Here is a 21856-nt window from a genome sequence, read left to right on the forward strand (position 1 = left end):
GACAACAAAGATATAATTAACATAAACCCCAAATGCTGCAGGGAGGAAGCCAAAGATTAATGGACACAGACAAACAATGCATGTGTCTCTAAGTTATTCCATTAAAGTCCATTTACAGAGACCGACAGCCATCTCCTCCTCTCGCTTGATGTTCACCAGTCCAGCAGACACCACCAGACTCTCAGCTGATCCAGAATAACAATCCTTCTGTCCCTGCAGTCTTCCTAACTAGAATTCTTTTGAATGTCAACAACTGGCGGAAGAGGATACATTCAATAAACTTGGACAAACATACAATTAAAGCAAAGAGCTGGGACATGGGAGATTTGGTTTCCTCCTCTCTGGCCACACAAGAGACTGTTAGCAAGTTACTTTTACCTCCCAGTATGTACACTGGAAATGACAGCAGGGCTCCCAGTCCACAGACAGCCACACAACCTCACTGAATATTATTTATAAGCTGCCTGGAGTCTACACTGCTGCAATGCCCATGTTAAAAATAGCTTGAAATGGATGGACTGCTGCTTAAATTAAATAAAAAGAGTCAAGAGCAGGAGAAAGCTGCTGGAAAAACAGTCCTGTGTTTCAAAATGTTTTTGAGTTCAGTATTATTATTACTGTGTTTCACTTTCACTGCATCACCTTGAAGATGCTTATTTTAACCAGACCTTCCCTGAACCGGTCCTAGAAACAAGCGCCGTTATCACTGCCTGTGGTTTACTATTCATTTCTTTGTTCCATCTTATTTGGATGGTTTTTAAAATTCTGGGCACAATTTGTTCTCTTCATTCATAACGTAAGCAGCAACTTATCCCTCTCCCCCCAGCCAAGAGAAGCCTGCAAGGGATTTATTTATCCTAAACTGAGAGCACTCAGAGGCCTGATTACAGCTAATGGACAACCCTGGTGGAGGCCAGCAGTCCTGTCACTCACACCTGAATTCTGGCCAAAGCCAAACTGCTAAAAGGGTTTTAATTTCAAACTGATAGTTCAGTTTGAGCAGAAACCTGAAAAACAGTCCAAGCCCCTCTCGTTTGGCATAGCGAATCATACTTGGAGGTTGCAGAAAATCAGGTACTAAAATAGAACACGGCCAGGCTGCTCTCTGAACTAGAAAACAGCCACCTTGCTCAGGGCCCATTTATATTATTGCTAGAAGAAATGAAATAAATTGTGAATGGTTGGATTCATTATAAGACTTACATCTCACTTACCAAGCCCTCATTTCTGAGCACAACTTCACTAGAAATCAGGCTGCATCTTTTACACTCAGCTACACCGAAGGACTGGTTCAGTAGGATAAATTTCATTATTCCCACTATATTCAATTAAACAGCATTCCACTAGAATGTCACACTGCGAACGGTGCTTCTCGCAAGCCTCAATTTATTTTGCTTTTTATTTGGTGTGTGTGTGTGTTTTAAAATAAGGGAAAACAAAATACAGAGACATAAATCCCATAAAATGCACTACGGCCTGATTCATCCTGAAAGGAAGCCAGCTCTGGGGAGCAGTCATCTATTAAAAACCTGCCCTTTACAGTCACTACAGCGTGCAGCGCGTCTCCTCGGTACAGAGGGTGTGCTCAGTGCCTCGCAGAATACAGAGAAGGCACAACCCCTTCTCTCAAGCTCTTCCCATCAAAGCAGGAGAGCTGTGGTGACAGAAGGGAGGCACGGCTGTGCATATTAATCAGGGGCTCGCACAGAACCTCCAAGTTGTACCTGCATCGTAACTGGAAGCCAAAGCAATCAGCAGAGCCTGGGCATCGTACCATCAGTGACAGGATGTGCTAAGGAACAGGACAGCCGTATCCTGCACTAGCTGCAGTTTCTGAGAAGCCACGGTGAAGGCACCACAAACAGGGAGCAGAGCCCAGAGCCCAGCCTGGCACGAGGCAGCAGTGACAGGACACACCGCATGCAGGTGATGCTGACTTCCCAGCAGCTGCTTTTCAAGGCGAGGACCTTCTCCTGCTCCCACCTCAGTCCTCAGGAGAAGCTCCTAAGACACCCTACAACTGCCAGCCTCACCAAGAGGAGCAGGCATATGTTCTCGTTAGAGGGAGCAGATGAGATCTTCGCTGCACCATTCCAACAGGACATCTTTATAACGATGCCAGAAACACTATGCCATAGTCCAAGACAGGATGTTAAGCATAAGCTAAGTGATTGGAACTGGAGGGGAAATTTAAAGCAGCAGAATGCAATTAACCATGCTGGAATCGAGCTTGATGCCGAAGCTGCCTCCTAAATGCCACGGGCTCCTTAATGACAAGGCTGAGCATGTCTGTGCAGTCAGCCCCGTAACTCTGGAGCAGCAGGGGTACGGAGCAGACCCAGCAGTGTCACAGCACTGCACTTGGGAGTGCACATGGCAGGCTTGGCTTACCTCTTCCCTGAACACGGACGCTTGTTCTTTGCAACCAGGTAGACGCTGGATAAAGCTCACCACCTGTAATTAGATGTAGAAGAAGAGAAACGTGAATAATTGAAATGGACATCAAGTAGAAAGGCCTCATTTCTGTATGTGAGTTCTGTATGCAAGAATTTGTCAAACTTGAATACTTACAACTCTCCCATTGATGAAGGACATATATGAAAATATTACTGAGTTGTTGCTGCGCACAAATACTTTCCATACTGCCATTTGACCACTCCTCTTCCTTTAAGAGAGCAGTTTCTCCAATGCTCTAAGTGGTTCTTATAAAACACCATTATTACTTTTACAGATTAAGAAGTGTATATGGTTATGCACTAGTTTAAACCCATCCCCAACTTTACTTCCTCTATGGTATTATCAGAAAATACAATTACAAAGAGAAGGATATAGAGAATTTCCCACGATGAAAATCCTTTAAGAGAGAAGATAAACCAACCAAATGAGTACTCCTGGTTTACCAACACACAGGAGGCAGAAGAGCTATGAAAGAAAAGTGGGTTTTATTTAATCTGTGGTGGATGCAGGGGATCCATGGAACCAACAGCATTAAATAAGTTAATTTTACATTCCATATTAGAGAAAACCTTTCTAAGCAGGAAATGTGCTAACATTTGGAATAACCTCCTCTGAGACATGCAAGCAAGCCTTGGATTACATTATATAACACTAACTAGTGCAAGAAGCAATCCTGAATGCAGTGGAGGATGACTTAATAAGCATTGTCTTCTCCATCTGTAGCTTCACTGGTTCACAGAAGATTTGTATATTGAGGCATAATCAGATCAAACATCGCATGCTAATTGGATGCTCCCTTGCAGGAACAGCTCTGTTTCACGAGGCATATTCATTTGAGTTATTACAGATGTGACATTTCTTCCATAAACACAAACAGACAAACAGTTAGGAGGGTTTGCTGTCAAAGATGAGCTTCCCTTTAACTCACGATTGTCAGACTCTCTCCTAAATCACGTCCTTGCATCTCCAGCTGATCCCACCACTCATGCTCATTCCCTTCCCCCAGTTCTGTCCGCAGGGAGCTATCAGCCTGCCCTCGGGCTCCCCTCCACCCTGGCAGAGCTGATTTTTGGTGAGCAGCTCTGACTCCACTGCTTCTGTTACGCAATCTGCCAGCAGAGCCTTCCTCTCCTCTCACGTTTCACCATTACATGGTGCTAGGAGGGAAGGCTCCATTTTAAAGAGAACCTCTAAAATCCACAGCTCTAGCACACAGTGACTCCCAAATCTTCTTCTGTAGAAGTGCAAACAAGTAACAAAATACAACTCTATTTCCTTTTGAACTCCTCCCCAACTTATAATGAAAAGAAACAAATAAAAATGCCTCTGCAGGGCAGCATCTTCCAGAATTTAAATGACAGTAGGACCCCTGGGGACAAAACCCTTAGGGTCTGCTGCATGGAGAGGTTGGCAGAGATTTCAGGGGACTGCTCTGAGCTCACTTTGCTCTTCCGTCTCTTCTGTCCTTCCCTGGAGAATTGCTGCAGGCCTCTGTCATGGTCAGTGTGATGGGGCTTTGATCTGTCCCAAAGTCACTTGTATGTACACAGCAAGCACCCTGCTCCAGAGAGGCCTTTTAAACAAATAACAGTCCTGGGGGTCACCAGAAATGGAGAAAAGGAGGAAGGAGGAGGATGCAAGAGAAGAATACTGGAGGGATCATTGTCGGGGTGTTAGCCTGACCCTGGGTCCTGCAGAGCCGGGTGGCCTGCCTGGCCCGTGCCACTGCCAGAGAGGACAGTCCCCAAACTAAGGCACTGGGGAGAAAAGGGAGCAGCAGAAGGCCAGGACAGCAGCACCTCAGGCTGCAACAAACTTGTTTGAACCCCGACACAGCTGCACAATCACTGCAGGGCACACAATTACCCAGGGAAAGGCGAGGATGGGGAGGGCAGGAGATGTGTTGGATAGGTCCGGAGCACAGCGGGATCAGGCAGATCAGGGCCTTTCCTTTGAGGAGGTGAACTCCTGCCTGCCTTTCCTGCTGGTAATAACCTCACGTCATAACCTCAGAGCTATCTGGTGGAAGTGTCTCACATTATGACTGCGTATCAGTGATGGTGGTGGGGAATTGTGCTGTGTAACTCTGAGAGCATTTAAATCTCCATGCAATGGGTGATAATGAGATCCCAGACATGATACATCACACTTGGCACAGTACTGGAATATCGTTTAGGATATTTTGGGATAGGAGCTGGGCTTAACTCAGATGCAGTAACCCACAAGCAATTAGCACAGGGACAGTCCCTTCACAAGGTACCAGCATCTGATGAGGGATTAACTAATGAACAATTCAGCTCCGGCACATATTAATGTTCTCCTGTGATTCCATATCCTACACTAACTGTGCTTTGAAAACATGATAGGAAGCTTTCAATACATAACAAAGCTGCATTAAAGTAACTAATCTGGTTGAACTGTTCAGTGTTACCAAGGGTTTCTTAGCTTGAGGGTCCCTAAATACTGCTGCTGCTCTGTCATTTCAGCTGTTCTCAACCAACAGAGAATTAAAGCAAGATTTTTTTTTCCCTTAATGTGGGTTTTATAAAATAAAAACAGTTCTTGGGTCTGAAACCAAAGGAGAATTTTGCACTCCCATTGCTCTTGTTTCACATCAGCAGAATAGGCTCCTTTGTGCAGCAGAGTTCAAAGCACAACTCATAGGCGACTGTTTGCCCTGCAGGAAGATGTTAGAAGCCCAAACACCGACAGATCAAATCTACTTTGGACTCACTAAAACACAGAGAAGTCCTACTGCTTTCATCTTCCAGACCTTGCGGCTACATTGCCCTGCACATGCCGATCCTGCAAGTGCTCACACAAGGGCTAAATTAATTCCTACGGGAATCTGGGAGGAACATGAGATTTGCAAAACCCCGATCCACTTTACTGAAATTCAAAACAAAACCTGTAAGGACTTTAGCCGGTCTGTTGTGGTGCTGCAGCTGATCTTTTTAATGTGCCATTCACACTCCTACTGGTAGTCAGCGCATCGCTGGTAGTTTCAGGCAGTTCACTGTGTTCTGGATTGTGAATCACTGCACCACTATGCCCTGCATCGATGCCCTGCGGTCCCTACTTATATTCATCTGCTATCAAACTAATATCCCAGTTAAATTTACCCAGCAGTTGCTTTAAAGGTCAACTGTAAAGGACAAATTTTATTTGGCTTGTATCCTGTCTCTGTTCCTCCATGAAACAACCTCCATGTTTTGTCCAAAAGAAAGAGATTTTGATTGTTTTCATGTCAGAGGATTAGCTGCTCCTGCCTGTATTGATTTACTAAAAGACCTTTTGGAAAAAAAATAAAAAATCAGTGGAAGCTTTCTTAGAAGGATACAAATAGAAAATCTTTCAGAGAGATTTTTTTTTTCCTCCTTGCTATGAATTCAATTCTAACTCATCTTCATTAAAACTTAAAAGAAAAAAAGAAGAAAAAAATGGACAGTTTTTAAAGCAGCCACACTAATTGCTCTATTGCCTTCACATTTGCTGTGGTTCCCATCCCTTGTGATTCTGCAATCCCACCAGACTCCAACCAGTCCTCCAGCATGAAGAACAAAGTAAAGATTGGATTTATCTGACGTAAGAGGCACTTAGGGAAAATGCACTTTTTAAAAGTCTCTGAAGATCCTCTATGCATCATGAAGAATGGCACCTTTTCCTGCTTTGCAGATTACTCCTTCCTTGCAAGCGCAACATTACAGCACATTTCTCTTCAATTAAATGGCCTGTGATTAAGCGCCAGGATCCAAATTGTCACCGCTTCCCGAGTGGAGATACAAATATTATTTATGCCCAAGGCATCAAGGCAAAAACCAACTACTCAGCACACAAAAGATACCAGCGTTTTCACATGCCTCCTAATTACAGGAGACATCTCAAGAGCTGGGACTGCAGAGACATATCCCCAGCTGCACAGCTACCTCTGTCAGAAATCAGGTCAGGCTGTGGGCAGTTTTGTTGCAGGGGAAGCAGGCAGGGAGACGTGGGAGGAGTGGGTATGCACAGTGCAGTTTGGAATTATCTGCAATGTAAAAGTGAATAAGCAGGAAAGTCACAGGAGAGGGGGAGGGAGACCAGAGAGAAACAGAATCTGCTGTCAGAATCGTGTTTCAGGCCTGAGCACTGAAAGATCAAGGGGTAAATAAACAAAGAGAGTCTCATTCACTGAAATAACCCATGGGCACCAGAGAGTTAATAGGGATCTTTCCCCTCCATTTATAAAGGACTCAGGTACAACTTCTAGCTGAGTCAGCTCTGGCATATGCAAGGCAAATGGCAAAGCATTACCTAGGGACGCACAGAAAATAAAGATGTTTTCTAATCAGCACTCCATAAAAAGGGGGGCTCTGGCATTCCCGCAGCCGAGAGCAGAGCAGGTAGCAGGTAACTCACCTCTTCCACAGTCCATTTGGCCACGTGCTTGGCTGTGAGGCCTGAGACCTCTGGCAAGAGCTTGCAGTGCTGCTCCCAGCAGAGATGGAGGCGGTGGGTCGGGTTAGAGGTCAGGGAAGGCATGAAGATGGACTGGTGGAGGGCCTGCTGGAGATCGAAATCAGGGTCTGGAAAAGGAAACGAGACAAGTCAGAGCGAGTCTTCAAGTAGGAGCAATTACAACAAAAGAGGAAGGGTCAGAGTCTGGAGGAAAAAGCAAGGCAGGACAAGCAGGCAGCCAGGCACTGCTATTGCAGGGCACACAGCTCTCAGGGCGTTCTCCCCCACCCTCCCAAGAAAAAGAAACCAAAAAAAGATAAGATAAGATAAGATTGCCAGGCTGGAGGCTTTATCGTTAGCTCGTTAGCTTCTTCCCAGGAAAATGATGTCACGCTGCTAACACAGAAGATGTTTGCAGCATTTTATTGACAAGGTGGAGGAGTTCTGGTAACAGCATCTTCAGCTGGAAACTAATGGCATCGTTCCAGCTCACAGCTGTAGCCAGCCTGCAAGGAGCACGCCAGCTGATGGCCTGGGCTCGCCGCCTCCCCAGGAGGCTCCCAGGCCAGGAGTGCTGCATGTTACCTCCAGACATCAGTTCCCTCCTCATGTGTCAAGTGATGGAGGCTTTAAAAAAAAAAAAAATCAAGGAGGGAGGGAAAAAAAAAAAAAAAGGGAGACAGAAGAAATCACCCCTCCCTAATGAGATCATTTGAGTAGTGCAGAGTCATGGTCCTACAGGGATTTGCCCGGTTATACAACAGGAAGTGAAGCAGAGGATGGAAACAGCATGGAAAGCGTTCCTCTGCTTTACAAGGGGTACCGTGCCCCGTCCCCTCGCCCCCCGGCAGGCACGGTGCAGGCTGCCAGGCGCCATCCCGTGGCAGCAGTACCCACGTCCCGTTTTGCTGCTGTTTTCATAAACCTTCCCCAGCCACAGCACCGACAGGGCTGCTGCCTGCCTCGGATTTACTCAGTGTTATCGTGAGCAGCGTTTGCAGGACAGTGTGTGAGGACCTGTGGGGTGTGCCAGGCGCTGCTTGTAAAGCACAATGAAAGCAGTGCTACAGGGAACGTTTTGACAGGTTGCCTGCTCCTCACCAGCTGAGGTGAAAGAAGTGTTAGAGGCAAAGGTTATTCCTCTGTCCCCTGCTGGATCACCTTCCTTCATCGCCACCTCACTAAGGGATGCAGGACAGCATCAGATACAGGTCTCTACTTCTAATAACGAGACCAGAGTGGGGGAATTAAAACTTAAATAAATAAAGCCCACGAAAGAACTGCTCCTTAGAAGCTGATGCTGCTGGTGATGACACAGCATGAGGCATTGCTCCTGGGAGGCTGTCACCTGCTCCTCACCTTGTCTCTCCCCGTGTCCCCAGGGGCTGGCAGCAGCTGGCCTCACCCCCCTCCCCGTGCCAGGAGGTCCCATTCGTGCCAGGATCTTATGTGCTGCCACATCCCTGCTGCGTGGGCACGGCCTCGATCACAGGCTGTTCCCTATTCATTTTATTCCCTCCTCATCCTTACAGCTTGGCTTTTCTTCATTTCACCCCCTTCTCCGCCCTGAATGTCACCAGTAAGCCTTTAAACCTTTAGTCACATTGATAACATGGCAGCTCACGGCGAACAAAAAGCCTGCCTGCTGCAAAGCGTGCACAGGAACAGTGACAGGCACCTGGAGGGAGAGGGAGCCTCACAGCAACACGAACTGGAAGGCCTTTTCCTTCCCTGAGCCCAGATCCTCGGGGAAAGCGTCCAAACCACGATCTACAGAAATTATTGTCCATTCAGAAGGAAGCGGTGTCCTAATAGTTTAAATATAGATGGGATGAAAGCTCTGGGCAATCACGAAATTACAGGTCAGTGGATTATTGCAGAATTTCCCTCTACTGATTTCCATCACTCTGCTTAAGGTAAATGCGACAGGAAAGCAGACAGCTTTCCCTGCCAACTGCAACTGCAGCTCAGAGCTGGCAGACTTCTCTAGCTCTGACTGCAGAAGTCAGCACAAGGTAAAAATGAATAAAAAAAAAAAAAAGCTAGGCACCTGCCCCAGTTTGTGCCTGCTTAGCTATTTTTGATTGGAGACTTATTACCATGTTAAATCCTCCTAAAAGCCTGGTCAGCTCGGTTCTCTGAAATGGCTTTTTATAGTAAATCTGAAAGTTAAGCATATGGTTTGCCAAAGTGATACCAGAAAGCTTCTCTTAAAACTTAACCTGTCAAGTACCAGAATAAAAAATACATTGTTTTTTCACTTGATTTTCTTTTTCCTCCTTAGGAGAACCTTCAAAAAGTTACCCTAAATGATTCTAATCGTGTTTCTGAATACCCAGGGGGAATCTACTGCAAGAAGTTAACTGAACTTAGCAACTATCTGCCAGGTTTTGTCTGTCTCCCATGACACCTCTGCTCACTCTACCAGCAGCCGAGGGAACAACTTCCCCTTGCCATTTCAGGAGAGTATGCAGTGGTACTACAGATGATGAAGGCTCGTCTTTCTCAGTTAATAAATACAAAACTGCGCTCTAAAAAGTATAAAACCCTCTACCTCTAAGCAATTTTACTCTTCTTCTTCATTTTAAAGGAAAAAAGACTACCATTATCGTAATCTCCAGGGTATGTTCTCTCTTGACCGTGGAATCAACAACAAAAAAAGCTGTAGAGTTTTAAATTGTCCTTGGGGGTCTTGTATATTGCACATGCAAACACACACACACAAATAAATAAATAAATCAACCAACCTTTCCCATTGTTTTCCTGTTTCACCAGCTGGAACTTTATATAGGCACGTGAGCACCCAAGCCTGAAATTATCAAGTACAAAACATTTCAAATGATAACACAAACTGATAACACAACCTCCTCTACAGAAAGAGATTAACAGTGCATTTAGCAACCACAATTATCTCCCTCTTACCATTAGCGATAAAACTACTTGTCCCTGGCCTCTCTACGCTAAGGACTGTGATATTCAGTTCATAGCTACAACTCAGATTTGAGTTCACAGTGGGAAATAAAGCCCCCGAAATAGTGGGAGGAAAGGAGGAGACTTAACAACACGTCATTCTAAAACTCTGTGCTGCAAACCTCTGATCAAACTGAGCCGTTCTAAGCTCCTGATTTACATCTGTATTTCCTATGTAGCAGCATCATCAAGAGGCAAAATTGCTAATCCATGAAAATACCTCACAAAAATCTTATTTACTTTTTCGGTTTGGCTTTGATGTCTGCAGACGATTCCTCTTCTATCCAGTCTTTCTCTTGATTGTTTTCAGACTGTTCCGACAGACTGTGAACACTGCTTTGACATGACTTTTCACTTTCTTGTGCAGATTTTCTGGAGAGACAGATAAATGATAGCAGCTAAGCTGACATCCTCTGTTCCCTTTTCCCAGAGGAGAGGCAAAGCCGGCAGCTTCTTGCAAACGAGAGTAACAACTACCACCTAGTGGTGGAAGCCTTCCTCTCCCCCACCATCGCTACTGGCACAGTACAAAGTGCTTTTTTACTCTAGCATGGATTGAAAGAGATTATCTGAAATAATCAGCCCCTGTGGACCAAGACTCTGATCCCAGCAGCTACAGGAAACCCACTGAAGCATGTACTGCGGTGAAATCAAGAGATTTAAGATTTTGGAACTCTGATTCCTCCGGATAACATTTAAGACAGTTTCCACAGCTAAGTTTGCTGCATAAATAGAGCTACACAGTTAACCATGATAGGACAAACAGCAGAAGTTAAAGGATATGCACACTGAATTTGAACCTCCTACTATCAGGAAATTAACTAGTTAGAAAAACATAAGTATACTGCAATTTTAGATTGCCATTTATTCTAGGAGAATCCCAAAACTCCTGATAAAATTTTCAAGTAACAGTGCCATTGAAATGCAATCAATTCCGTTGTCAAGAGTAGCACAAGGAGATCCCAGCACATTACTGGGATAAGAAGAAGCAAACTTTGGCCTGGCTATGCACACTTTAGGGGAGAGGTATTCCTTTTGTCTGACCAAACATATCTCAATAACGTTATAAATCTAAGCAAAGCAAAGAAACCTTAAAATGCATACAGGCCTTAAAATACAGAAAAGACCTAAGATATCACCAGAGACTGCCTTAGTGAGACTGAATTCCTACAGATTGTAAGTGACAATAGTGAAAGAATTCCTGCCCAGGTTTGTCCCAATGACAGACTGACTGCCTCCTGCAGCCAGTGAACTAATACACTGTTTACCTCAATGATACTCAATTCCAAGATCTTCACGTAAGAAAATAAAATATCTGAAGGAACTCCACTTGTTTGCCAAGTGATACATACGGAGCCATTACACCTAGCAGTGTAATGCAACAGGCTCTGGGGTAGATCGCAGTTACAGTTTAATAGTGCAAAATAATCTTGCTTGACAGTTTTAGGACAGGAAATGAAGAAAAAGAATATATTTTAAATTGAAACAGCAAAGAAAAATTTATGGAGTCAGAATGCAATTTCCTTTGTTGGAATGTGACCAGAGCAGCAGGATTAAGGAATCAAGAAACCTATTAAGGCATATGAGGGTATAAAATGCACTGCTCTGTGTTAAGAGTGTCTGGGGCATGGGTCAATATTACAGACAGATGAACTCAATGCTCTACTGCTTCTCTGCCAATTCCTGTGTTTGTCAGCCTTGTAAAATGGTTTTGTTCCCTAGTACCTGCCTAGGAAATGTGTTCAGCTCACCTGGAGTGTGGAGAGTCCTCCTGAGAAGACTCTCCTGTTCCCAGCAGGACTGGGGCAGGGGTCTCTATCCTCTTGGCTTTCTGAAGGCTATTGGCAGGGGAAGGTCTTTCCCCACTCAGGCGGTCCTGTAACGAGTTTTCTCTGCTGAGGTTCACATCAGAATATGGGCAGCCAACTAACCTGAGTTAAAGAAGAAAAAAAAAAAAAAGAGATCATGATGCATGTTTCTAAAAAAAAGCAAGGCCAAAACATGTCTGGAAGGGAGACATCATTACCCAATCTAAGGTGTGGGAAAGCACAGGACCAAATAGCAGGTTTAGAAATCAAAGTAGCGTTTTTAGAGTCATCTTAGAGAATAACAACAGCTTTTCCTGTGCAGCCTGCTTGTCTGAGCAGTATTTCATGAAACAAAACAGTCCTGCAACTACCACTTTCAACAATGCAAAGTCATTTACCACATTATCATTTACCACATTATATATTCCTGGACCTTCAGACCTCCCATTTGAGATTGTTTTCTTGCTCTGTAAAATAGTTTAATCAAGAAAAACCTTTCTTTTCCAAGAACACATAAGAAATCAAAGGCAAACCACAAAACAAGAGTGCTTTCTCCTTTCTCCTTATGGTATAATAATCTACCAACACTCTCCCTCTTAGTTGTCTTCTTGCATCCTGTTCTTGGGTATGTTATTTTATAAAAGAAATTCCCTCAGTAATACTGGAAGATAGAAATTGGAGAGAATTCATCTATGCTAGATTGTATTGCAGTTGTAATGATTATACTGGTATGAACTGAATTTATGGTGGAACAGTGCATTTAGACACAAGAGGGAGCTGCAATTTCACTAATAACTATCTCCAGAACAAACACCCTGTGATAATTTCAGTGCAGTGCAGGTGCTTGTTGCTGCATTACTCTTACAGACAGCATCAGACAGCTCACAAACAGAACCCTTATAAGATCTCATATACATACGTATAATGTGTTCCATATCGTGGGCCCCTGACATGACCAATACCGTGACAGCCTGGAGTAGGACACGCTTGTCCCACTGTTCCCACAGGATCAACAGCACCTGGCAATAAGAATTAAAAAAAGGTTAACGGATTTGTAAAAAGTTTCATACACCTCAAGAGCAGATCACATTTAGGGAAAATTATTTAATACAACAACGAGGTCATCTACATTACCTAGAGGGACTTGCAAAGCATGTCCAGTTTTTGCACACCAGCCTACTGGATGAACATCAGGGCTGTCTGCATCGACCCAAAAATCATAATTATGGTCCCAGCCATCAAAATGTATCTAAAAGAAGCACAGAGTCTCAGTGAGAGATACAGTTAAGGATATGACTCAGCTTTTATTTTAACTTCCCCCTTTTGTTTCACCTTGCTCAAGTTGGAGCTGATTCATTCAATCTTTCAGTCAAGCACAATCATTCTTTGTGCTCATTTTGTTTTCCTGACCCCTATGTCTATCTTTTAGGGAACAACCAGATTCTGGTGACATAGTCAAATAACAGGGCCTGCAAGAAAGCACAGACCGTTGGGTACTCCAGCACACTCCAGGCTAAATATATGCAAACAGAATTGCTTATTTAATTGTTTTGTTTTCTATGAATCCCTGAACACCATAAAAGCCAATGAGTTTGGCAAGTTTTGCAGTAAACAAGCTAGAATTTTCCACTGGACGAAGGGACTAGTAATGGTTGTTCAGATCCAGCTCAGGCAAACAGAAACTAAGGATTGCTGCTGTTTAAAGGTTAATGGGTTGCTCATATGGCAAAGCTGCAAAAAAAAAGGTATGAACTGCGTGTCATGCCACTATACACTGGCAAAACTTGACTTTAGCTGGCAGTCACAGTGATGAGACTGAGAATCAAATGGCCAAGGGGGAGCAAACTTCACTCCTGACCACATAATCATCCTTCAGGAAGGAGACCTGTGGCCAAGAAGCCCCCATCAGTGCAGGATCCACTTTAGCCAACTGATAACTAATTTCTCAGAAGCCAGTGCACAACGGACATTTCTGGTAGTATATTAACATGAAAATAATTAGCTAAAATGCATCTGTGTAATGAATTTTTATTGGTTGGCGAATGAAGCTGCTTCCCACATGTACCAGGGCTTAACTTGCTTTTGATTTTCTTTTAAGTGTGTTAGAAAAAAATTGTCAGGTAGCTTCCCACCAGCAGAACATTAATGCTGCCTTCACTCGTACAGATCACACAAAAACCACTAAGAGATGGAAAATCATTCTGTCAAATCTTATTTCAAAATAGTTACATTAAAACAGTAACTAACAATACCAGGCAATTCCATCAGATTTCAATAGGCCAAAACAACAGAAATCATTTCCAGTTGGGCAGGCCTGTAGGCTCGATCATCTGTAAGGTGTGTGTTTGCTGCTTCTCATATCAAACGGGTATTTTTTTTGTACTGCCAATCACTGCATTCCTCAGCAGAAAGGCTCTGCGCTTCAAAGCAAGGTCATACCTTAATACGATGGTCATCTTTGTCAATTATCGTTGCTACTCTTATCAAGATGGGATTTCTTTTGTCTACAGCCTCTAACTTCATATTAACTTGGAATCCGTGAGCAGGACGCTGTAAAACAAGATCGTAAGCAGAATGCTAAAAAGTCAGGGCATTCACAACTAGCTGCCTTCTCTGAATAAAATGCACTGAATTTTTCATATACCAGTCAAATGTTTTTGCAGCTTTGGCCCCTGACCTCATATGGCAGACTATTTCAGAGATTAAAGTAAGAGTTTTCTAAAGGAGTAGGCTATCCATTTGTCAGAAGTCCAAAATTACTCAAGGGGAAGCCTGAGCTTCCCCACGGCAGAGGAACATCTCAGTCAGTGCAAGAGGCTCTTCCTTGACAGAAGAGAAAAGACCAAATACGACCACAAGCTCCACTAATACACAGACTGAACAGTCTTGACAGCAAAACTGCTCAACACGGCAGAGATTACCTCACATTTGACAAGGATGCTGGCCAGCTTGCTTCTGTCTCACATCAGAATGCCTGAAATGCTGCTGTGGGACACCTCCCTTCACTACATTACAGAGCATCATTCTGAGCATCAGATGCAGCCACCTCTGCTTCTGGACACTAACAGAGTTATCTTCATTTGGTGCTTGGGCTGGGAAACAAGTGGCTTCACTTCAGTGCACTGCCAAATTCTTCCTCTGACAAACACATTTTGCCTTAACTGTAACCTGGCAATTCCAGACACTCCTCTTCCTTCCCAGAGTAAAGAGGTACAAAAATCCCCACTTCCAAGACAACCGGAGGTATTTCAGATCTTTGCTTTGAGCCTGGGCTTAAGCCTCTCTCATGCAACAATGGTGCAGGACCAGGAGCCCATGGGTCAGAAGTGTAATTGCCATCTGCTTCTCACAATAACCGCACCTGCTTGTTATCAGTTGTTGAAAACTGTGGCACTGGGGAACAGCGCTGGGACATGAGAGCAGTTCCCGCCACAGGAGTCTCATGCCCACAGTTGCTCATTTACCATTTGCCTCAAACCCTGGTGGTTGAAGTACTTTGTAAAGATTCCAGGATGCCCTTTGACGTGACGTGTGCCCTCTGCAGCAGCTGTGGATGTAAACCTCTATGTAACAGACAGTGTTTACCAATTTGTTTTCCATTTATTTTTGAAGGACTGTGAATTCCTCCTCTGAACTCCTCATCTGGGGGTTACGGAGCACTGGGTACTCATTGAAAACACACCCCTCTTCACTTCTGCACACAAAGGTCAGGGGAGATGACAGTTCTAAATCATGTCTTTGAACAAGATCAGGTTAACAAAAAGATTAATATCATCACTCTTTCCTCGCAATCTTCCTTACCCTTTTCACTGTCAGCAGCTGGGTACAGGGAGGGAGGTCACTTCTGAGATGAGGGGATTACAGACTCCAAACCTCGAGTTTCCCTTCAGTCTTTTCACCTGGATACAAGCTTTTATCCGCAGGCTTCCAGCCACGTGGTACATCACAAGCCAAGCAATCTAAACTGCATTTAGTTTTAAGAGTGTCTTATTGAGCCAGCCAACATTGCCTGACTTTCTTGGGGAAAGAGTGAGTGCTAGAGAACAAAACGCTGCCCAGAAGAGGAGTCTATTTGAGTCTTGTTGAAGGGTTGCTGCCTTTCTGGAATAGCTTCTGAATGTTTTTGACATCCCAAGACAATGGGTTGAAATAGTGCTGCTGACAATGAAGCTGTCTCCTCCTATGTTTCTGGGTGGAGGAAAAGGCAGAAATCCAGATACAAGATCTACCATTTGCGCTGATGATCAGTGTCTCCAGACTACATACATTAGCTCTTGAAAACTGTTAAAAAATAATTCAGTGAGAAATGCCAGTTCTGGCTCTCAACCCGTATTTTTATGTACTGATTTCCTGTAATTGCTAGCTGGAAAAATAATAATAATAATACAAAAATCAATAACTGTGCCATGTATTTGCACTTCAGACCAACCATGCCAGAAAAATAACAAGGTTTGATCCTGGAAGAGTTCTATTAACCGTTGTTATATCAAATGCAATTTTTTTCTGCCTCATTTTCATAGAAGAGTCTTGGATGCTGATTTAGACTCCAAAGTTTCATGAGAGCCAGAATTGGCCCTTCAACCATTCTCTCAAAGCCAGATATCTGGACGAACAAAGCAATGGCTGCAGAAATTGATGAAAAACAGGAAGAGAGTCAGACAAGGCACTTACATTCCCCCTTGGGAAGATGCTTCATTTTGGAAGAATCCAAAAGAGGGAGTATCCACATTAAAAAGGCTCTCTGTACTGAGCAAAGCCCTATTATCTTCAGGTGACATTTCTCAACACATTTTATATTCTGAAAATCTGAGGAAGCAATGCTATAATGATAGATTACTGAGGACTGGAGAGTGGCAGTTTTAAGTAGGCTGCACTCCACTGTTTTTTTTGTCATGGAGAGTTTTATCGCCTTTCCAAAATATTTGTCTCTACAGCACCAGTTCTGTTGTTCCTCTATCGTGCAGAAGACCAGTTGCTGCATTCCTTCTCTCCTGTATTCTGAAATTCCCCATTTTCCAGCACTGTTGGGATTTTGCAAATGCAGCTCAGAAAAAGGCTGAGCCTACGCTGGGGGTAACAAACGCGTCCTACTGACAAGCCTCACTCATTATCCAGCACACTGCCTCCGAGGTGCTTCGCATGCTGCGCTTCGTGATCGAAGATGCTGCCTGCCCAGCTCTGGAAAACCTTAATCCAAGGGATGCTTTGGAGTTCACTGTGCTGCAGATAGCTCCAGCTGTGGCCTCACAGCTCTCTAAAGAGGCAAACCCAGCCTCCTCCTATTACGTGACACCCGCCTTGACAACCTACAACAATTTCAAATGGACACCTGCTGAAATCTAGCAATTATCAGCCTTGCTTGGCTGGATTTTTACCTCCCTTATCTGAGGCCTCCTTGATTGCTTTTCCTCCTCAGGCCCAAAGACCTTACCCACAAAATGTAAGGGAGGGCAGCAGGTATTAACCTGCAAGTCTAACTTTATCAAAAGGATTCAAGGCAAATATCATGATGCCACAGGAAAGTTTTTAAACGCACCGCAAAGTTTAGCAATGTGAAACAGCACCATGGAAGACACTGCTAAGAAATAAAAAAAGCAACTTCAGAATTTATTTATGAAGTTATTTTAAAGGCTTTTGTTGCATTTCTGCTCACAGTGAGCTTCCAGATAAATGCACTGAACTCCACTGTAAAAAAATGAAGCTCAGGCTCCCATGGTTGAGAGAATCTGAGAATCTTCAGATGGTCTTACTCCATTCTAGGAGTCTGGCAGAGATGCTCCATCACCTGGCAGTACGCTTATTCCTGCAGAGGGCACAGCTGGCTCCCCCGGAGAAGAACCACAATTGGTATCAGAACACGCTAGTTCTCAACAGGAACTTTTCACTCTACCTTCATTTTATCCTCATCAACCAGGGGAAAAGGGGATTTACACAACTTCAAGGGGAAAATATTTCAGAGGAGTTTTTAAAATTTAATGTAGGGGAGACCAACCAATGAGAGGAATTCCAGACATCACCTTCCCTTCAAACACATACACACATACCACTGCTTCTCCTCCCTTCCTCACCAAACATCCCCAGTTGCAGACCAGTGATACCCAGTTCTGATCCCAGCAAAGGGAGTGTCTGGAGTCTCCTCAGCCAGCACCAGTCCTGCCCATGTCTCCTGGGAGAACCCATCTTGCCCACCCAGTCAGACCTTGACCAAAATGCCAGCTCCTTCTCCTCCCAGTGCCCTCTCTGAAGCAAGGTACTGTCCTTCACACATACCTCTGAAAACTACAGTTATCTGAATGCTCTTCCCTTAACACTGCTAATGAAGAAGCTGAAGAGAAATTGAAGACATTTAGTGAAAAATCCTTTCACTAAAGAGAGCTTTCCATGACTTTTTTTTTTTTTTTTTAGCCACGTAGACTGTTGTGTGTTTTGTCCCTGATTTCAAACTCAAAGTAAAAAACATGCCTTCACTTTCTTAGCACAGACATGGTGAACCACCACCAAATACAACATCTAGAAAGAAAGGGTAGATAACAGAAGTTTCCCCTACTCTTCTGACCTAAGAAAATCAAAGAGATTCACCAACCAGTTTGAATGCTCTTGCTGGAGCTGCCTGGGAATTAGTTTCTTCCAAGTATTTCTCCCATGAGAAGGCTTTAGGATCCTTGTATCCTGAAAAACATGGAGAATTAATATTTAAGTAAGAAAAAAACAGATATTGTTATAAATAACAGAAAAGCAGCTATGTAGCACATGGTTATTATGTTAACTTAGCACTTTTAAAGGATGGCACTGGGAAGTGTTGTTCATACACATCACTTACAGCACACACAACAGCACTGCAGGTTTCCTGAGCTTCTACACAGGCCTTTAACCCTGACCTGAAAAACCTGAAGAGTTTGTTTCTGTACAGCTTAATCAATTCTTACTCTCTAGAGAAAGCTGCCAATTAAGAGCTAGTCAGAGGATTCTGTGATGTGCAATGGCATCACTAAATTAATTTCCTATTTTATTAACCATCCTATGTGTGAGTGCCTGCCAGATTGCAGGAACTTCTCATCTCCTCCTACCTACTCACCCATAGCTGAATAAAATTAGCAGTCTTGAAGCAAGAGGCTCTGTCACCATTACCTACCTACCCAGACACCTACATGGCTGTGCTACTCTAACGACAACAGGATGCATCTCTCTGGCAAAAACTCCTAAGCTACGTTTAAGAAACTGCTCTACCTTCTTTTCCTCCCTATTTCAGTATTTTTTTTAGCCTCAATATTGTTCCCTTTTGGCAGGAGGACCCGATCACTAATTGCATAGGACAGTCTGCAAATTGCTGCACATAAATCTTTCAGCAGAGAAATGAGAATTGACTGCAGATTCTCTTAGGGGCACAGGCAATCACAATGTGAGTAGGGGAGCTGCACGCCACAGCCTTGTTGTACTTTCCAGAAGCAGGAACAGAGGTGGTGCTGCTGAAGAATAAGGGTCTACAACCCCTTTAGCATCTACAGTAAAAGGCACTACGGCTAATTCTTCCACTGCAGAGGCAGCTTGTAGTGCTACCCACTCTACTAAACTTGATATGCAGTAATTACAGAATTTCTCACTCCAGGGCTGTCAATCTAGCAAACAGCAGACATTATTTTTTTATTATTTTTAAGGTGAATAAGCACTTGCATTGCCTGAAAACAACACTCGTTTTCCTGTAGGTTCTGTCCTTTTTCATTTGCCCAACATTCTCCTCATTTACTGAATTCCAGTGCAGCAGAAGGCGATGTGGCTTCAGTTATTCCTTCATTTTCAGAAATTCCATCCCATTATCTATAAAATCCTGATACTGATTCCTCTTTCTTCCAACTCACCTTAGAGGAAATTCTGAAAATACTTCAAATTTCTTTCCCTTCTGAAATCAAATTCAATTGCAAATTACCAAACCTTGTTCCTTTGCTTGAAAGAGCTGTAAAACAAAATAAACTGCAGTGCAAAAAGTATGAACAATAACATTGTTCAGTCGGTAAAGAATACTGAATGGAATCTGTAAATTCCTGTAAATCTTGCAAATACGTAATTATGTGGAAGATAAAGCCTGCAGGTTTTTTGACTGAGGCAGGAAATAAGTCTCACTTTCAACATACCAGGTGGTGTTGTCAGCGGGGTTCCAGTTTCTTGGCAATAGCCAACAGGACGAATATATGGGCTGCTAGCTTCACACCTGAATCAAAGAGAAGTTGGCATCAGTCAGTTTTAAAGCAAAAAGAAAAAAAAGAATTTCAGATGCTGTCTGATACGCTTTTGCTAGGGTAGCAGATGCTTTCAGTGGGTGTGATCACGGTGTAAAAGACAAGCATTACCTCGTCAGAATTTATAAAGCCAAGTTTTCAAGGCATTCAAGCTGCCCCAAAAGATGTCTGTTGCTTTAAAAAACAACAACCAAAAAGCTCCCCCCATGGGCCATACAAACCACACATCACCCTGGACCATCCAAGCTGAAATATAAAGGAAGCAAACAAACGAAAACCAAACTTTTGTCCCTAACTGAAACCCAAACTTTGGAAGAAGGGGCAATGACTTTCAATATCTCACCAAGAACTACATGTTACCCATTAACTCCAGCTGAAACCTACTGGTAGTTTGCCTGGTTCCCAATTTTATTGCATATATACACCTCTTGAGCTCCCAGAGGAGGGGATGTGTCCATTTGAGACAGCCCCTTTTGTCACATCTGCTCTAAGGAAGGGACCAAAGCAGCCTTTCAGACTGAGGAAAAAAACTGTATTTTCAGCCAAATGCTGCTCTGAAGCTTTGTTTGCTTGTGTTTCCAGTTAACATTTCCAAATTCCAAACAAAACATGGCATGGAAACAAAGCTTCATGGGCTACAGCGGCAAAGGAACTAGATCTGAAGACCTGCTAATCGAAACACCAGTGTTACAAAGCTCTGGATGATATATTTATGGCAAAGAAAGAAAAGACTCTCTTGGCACCAGAGAGGTACCTATGCTGAAAAAAAAAAAAATCATACAAAAGGAGGTGAGGGAGAAAACACAGAACACTGATTGAATCAGTGCTATGTAGATAAGCATGTGCCTCGTGTTGCTTTCACAGGCAAATTCAAAGAAAGTTTCTCCATTCATGTGGGCTGGGAAACCTGGGCCAAAGAGGAAAAATGGTTTTTAAACTAATACTTCACCTGGCCCCAGCATGAGGGGTGGGGATCAAGATGCAGATGCAGAACAATTGTAGTTCAGGTCAGGACTTCAAAGCCTAAATGTTGGCAATCCCTTCTATTTTTGAAGTGCCTTATCTAAACTCTGCTGAAGCAAATGGGAAGATTTTTACTGACTTCAGTACTACCTACTTCCAAACGTAAGTCTGCAGGGAAACATGCCAACAGCCATTACTAGCTCTAGAGGAGAGGATGTTACTAATTAGAGGTGTTTGTCACCAGTGGAGCTTACTGTTTTTTATTTCAGTTCTGCCAGAGGATAACATGAACAGTTCCTAACCTGGCCCCCAGTCACCAGCTGCGTTTCCTCAAAGGCTGCTCTAGCAGTTCAGGTTAATCCCACTGACTTTGCACGGAGCCAGCTGAAGAGTACACAAACAGCAGGGGAAACTACTGGGCAGTGTCACTTAGTAAAAAACCCCAAACAATTACTTGGATATTTGAAAGCTAATTTAAGATCCCAACTTTAATGACTACACTTAAAATATGAGATGTTAGTGACAGAGTGCAATAAACCACGGTCTACTTGCAGATATATATTAGGAATAGATTTTCTTTACCAGTAGTCATAATTCTCATCCCAGTTATCAAAATGAATTAGCAGGCGATTTTCCACCATGTCAGTGATGGTTGCAACACACATCAGTGACGGATTCTTCTTGTCCACTGCCTCTAGCTTCATTCCCAGACGAAAACCAGATGGTGTGACAGGCTGAGGAACAGGACATCAGGAAAGGGAAATCAGCCACATTCTAGCCCACGCCATTTAAATCACTGTTATAAACTCATTAGTTGCAGGTTGTAACCCTGAAACCCACAGACCAAAACACAAGCCACCAGCAAGAGGGCTACAGACGAGATTTTCATGTTTTCTGGCAATAAACGTTACTATTTCTGAAAAAGAGCTGGTGCAGCCTGAGTAACTGAATCTCCAGGTATACAACAATACAGATCTCAAACCAAAC

General features: G+C 43.5%; 1 protein-coding gene across 2 annotated transcripts in view; it reads right to left on the reverse strand.

Moving 5' to 3' along the window:
• Positions 1-21856, reverse strand: part of LOC309886433 (lethal(3)malignant brain tumor-like protein 4) — a 50005-nt gene that overhangs the window by 4955 nt on the left and 23194 nt on the right. For both annotated transcript variants that reach the window (XM_082777295.1, XM_082777294.1), the window contains 11 exons: positions 21452-21603; positions 19802-19878; positions 18256-18341; positions 14112-14222; positions 12807-12921; positions 12592-12691; positions 11616-11795; positions 10105-10236; positions 9642-9703; positions 6856-7022; positions 2392-2454 (listed from right to left, as the gene is read on the reverse strand). In XM_082777295.1, the coding sequence (XP_082633421.1) occupies positions 2392-2454; positions 6856-7022; positions 9642-9703; positions 10105-10236; positions 11616-11795; positions 12592-12691; positions 12807-12921; positions 14112-14222; positions 18256-18341; positions 19802-19878; positions 21452-21603 (1245 nt within the window). The remainder of the gene's footprint in view (positions 1-2391; positions 2455-6855; positions 7023-9641; positions 9704-10104; positions 10237-11615; positions 11796-12591; positions 12692-12806; positions 12922-14111; positions 14223-18255; positions 18342-19801; positions 19879-21451; positions 21604-21856) is intronic.

This window comes from Aythya marila (genome assembly GCF_965140915.1).
Source record: "Aythya marila genome assembly, chromosome: 22".
In the NCBI taxonomy this organism is placed as follows: domain Eukaryota; kingdom Metazoa; phylum Chordata; class Aves; order Anseriformes; family Anatidae; genus Aythya; species Aythya marila.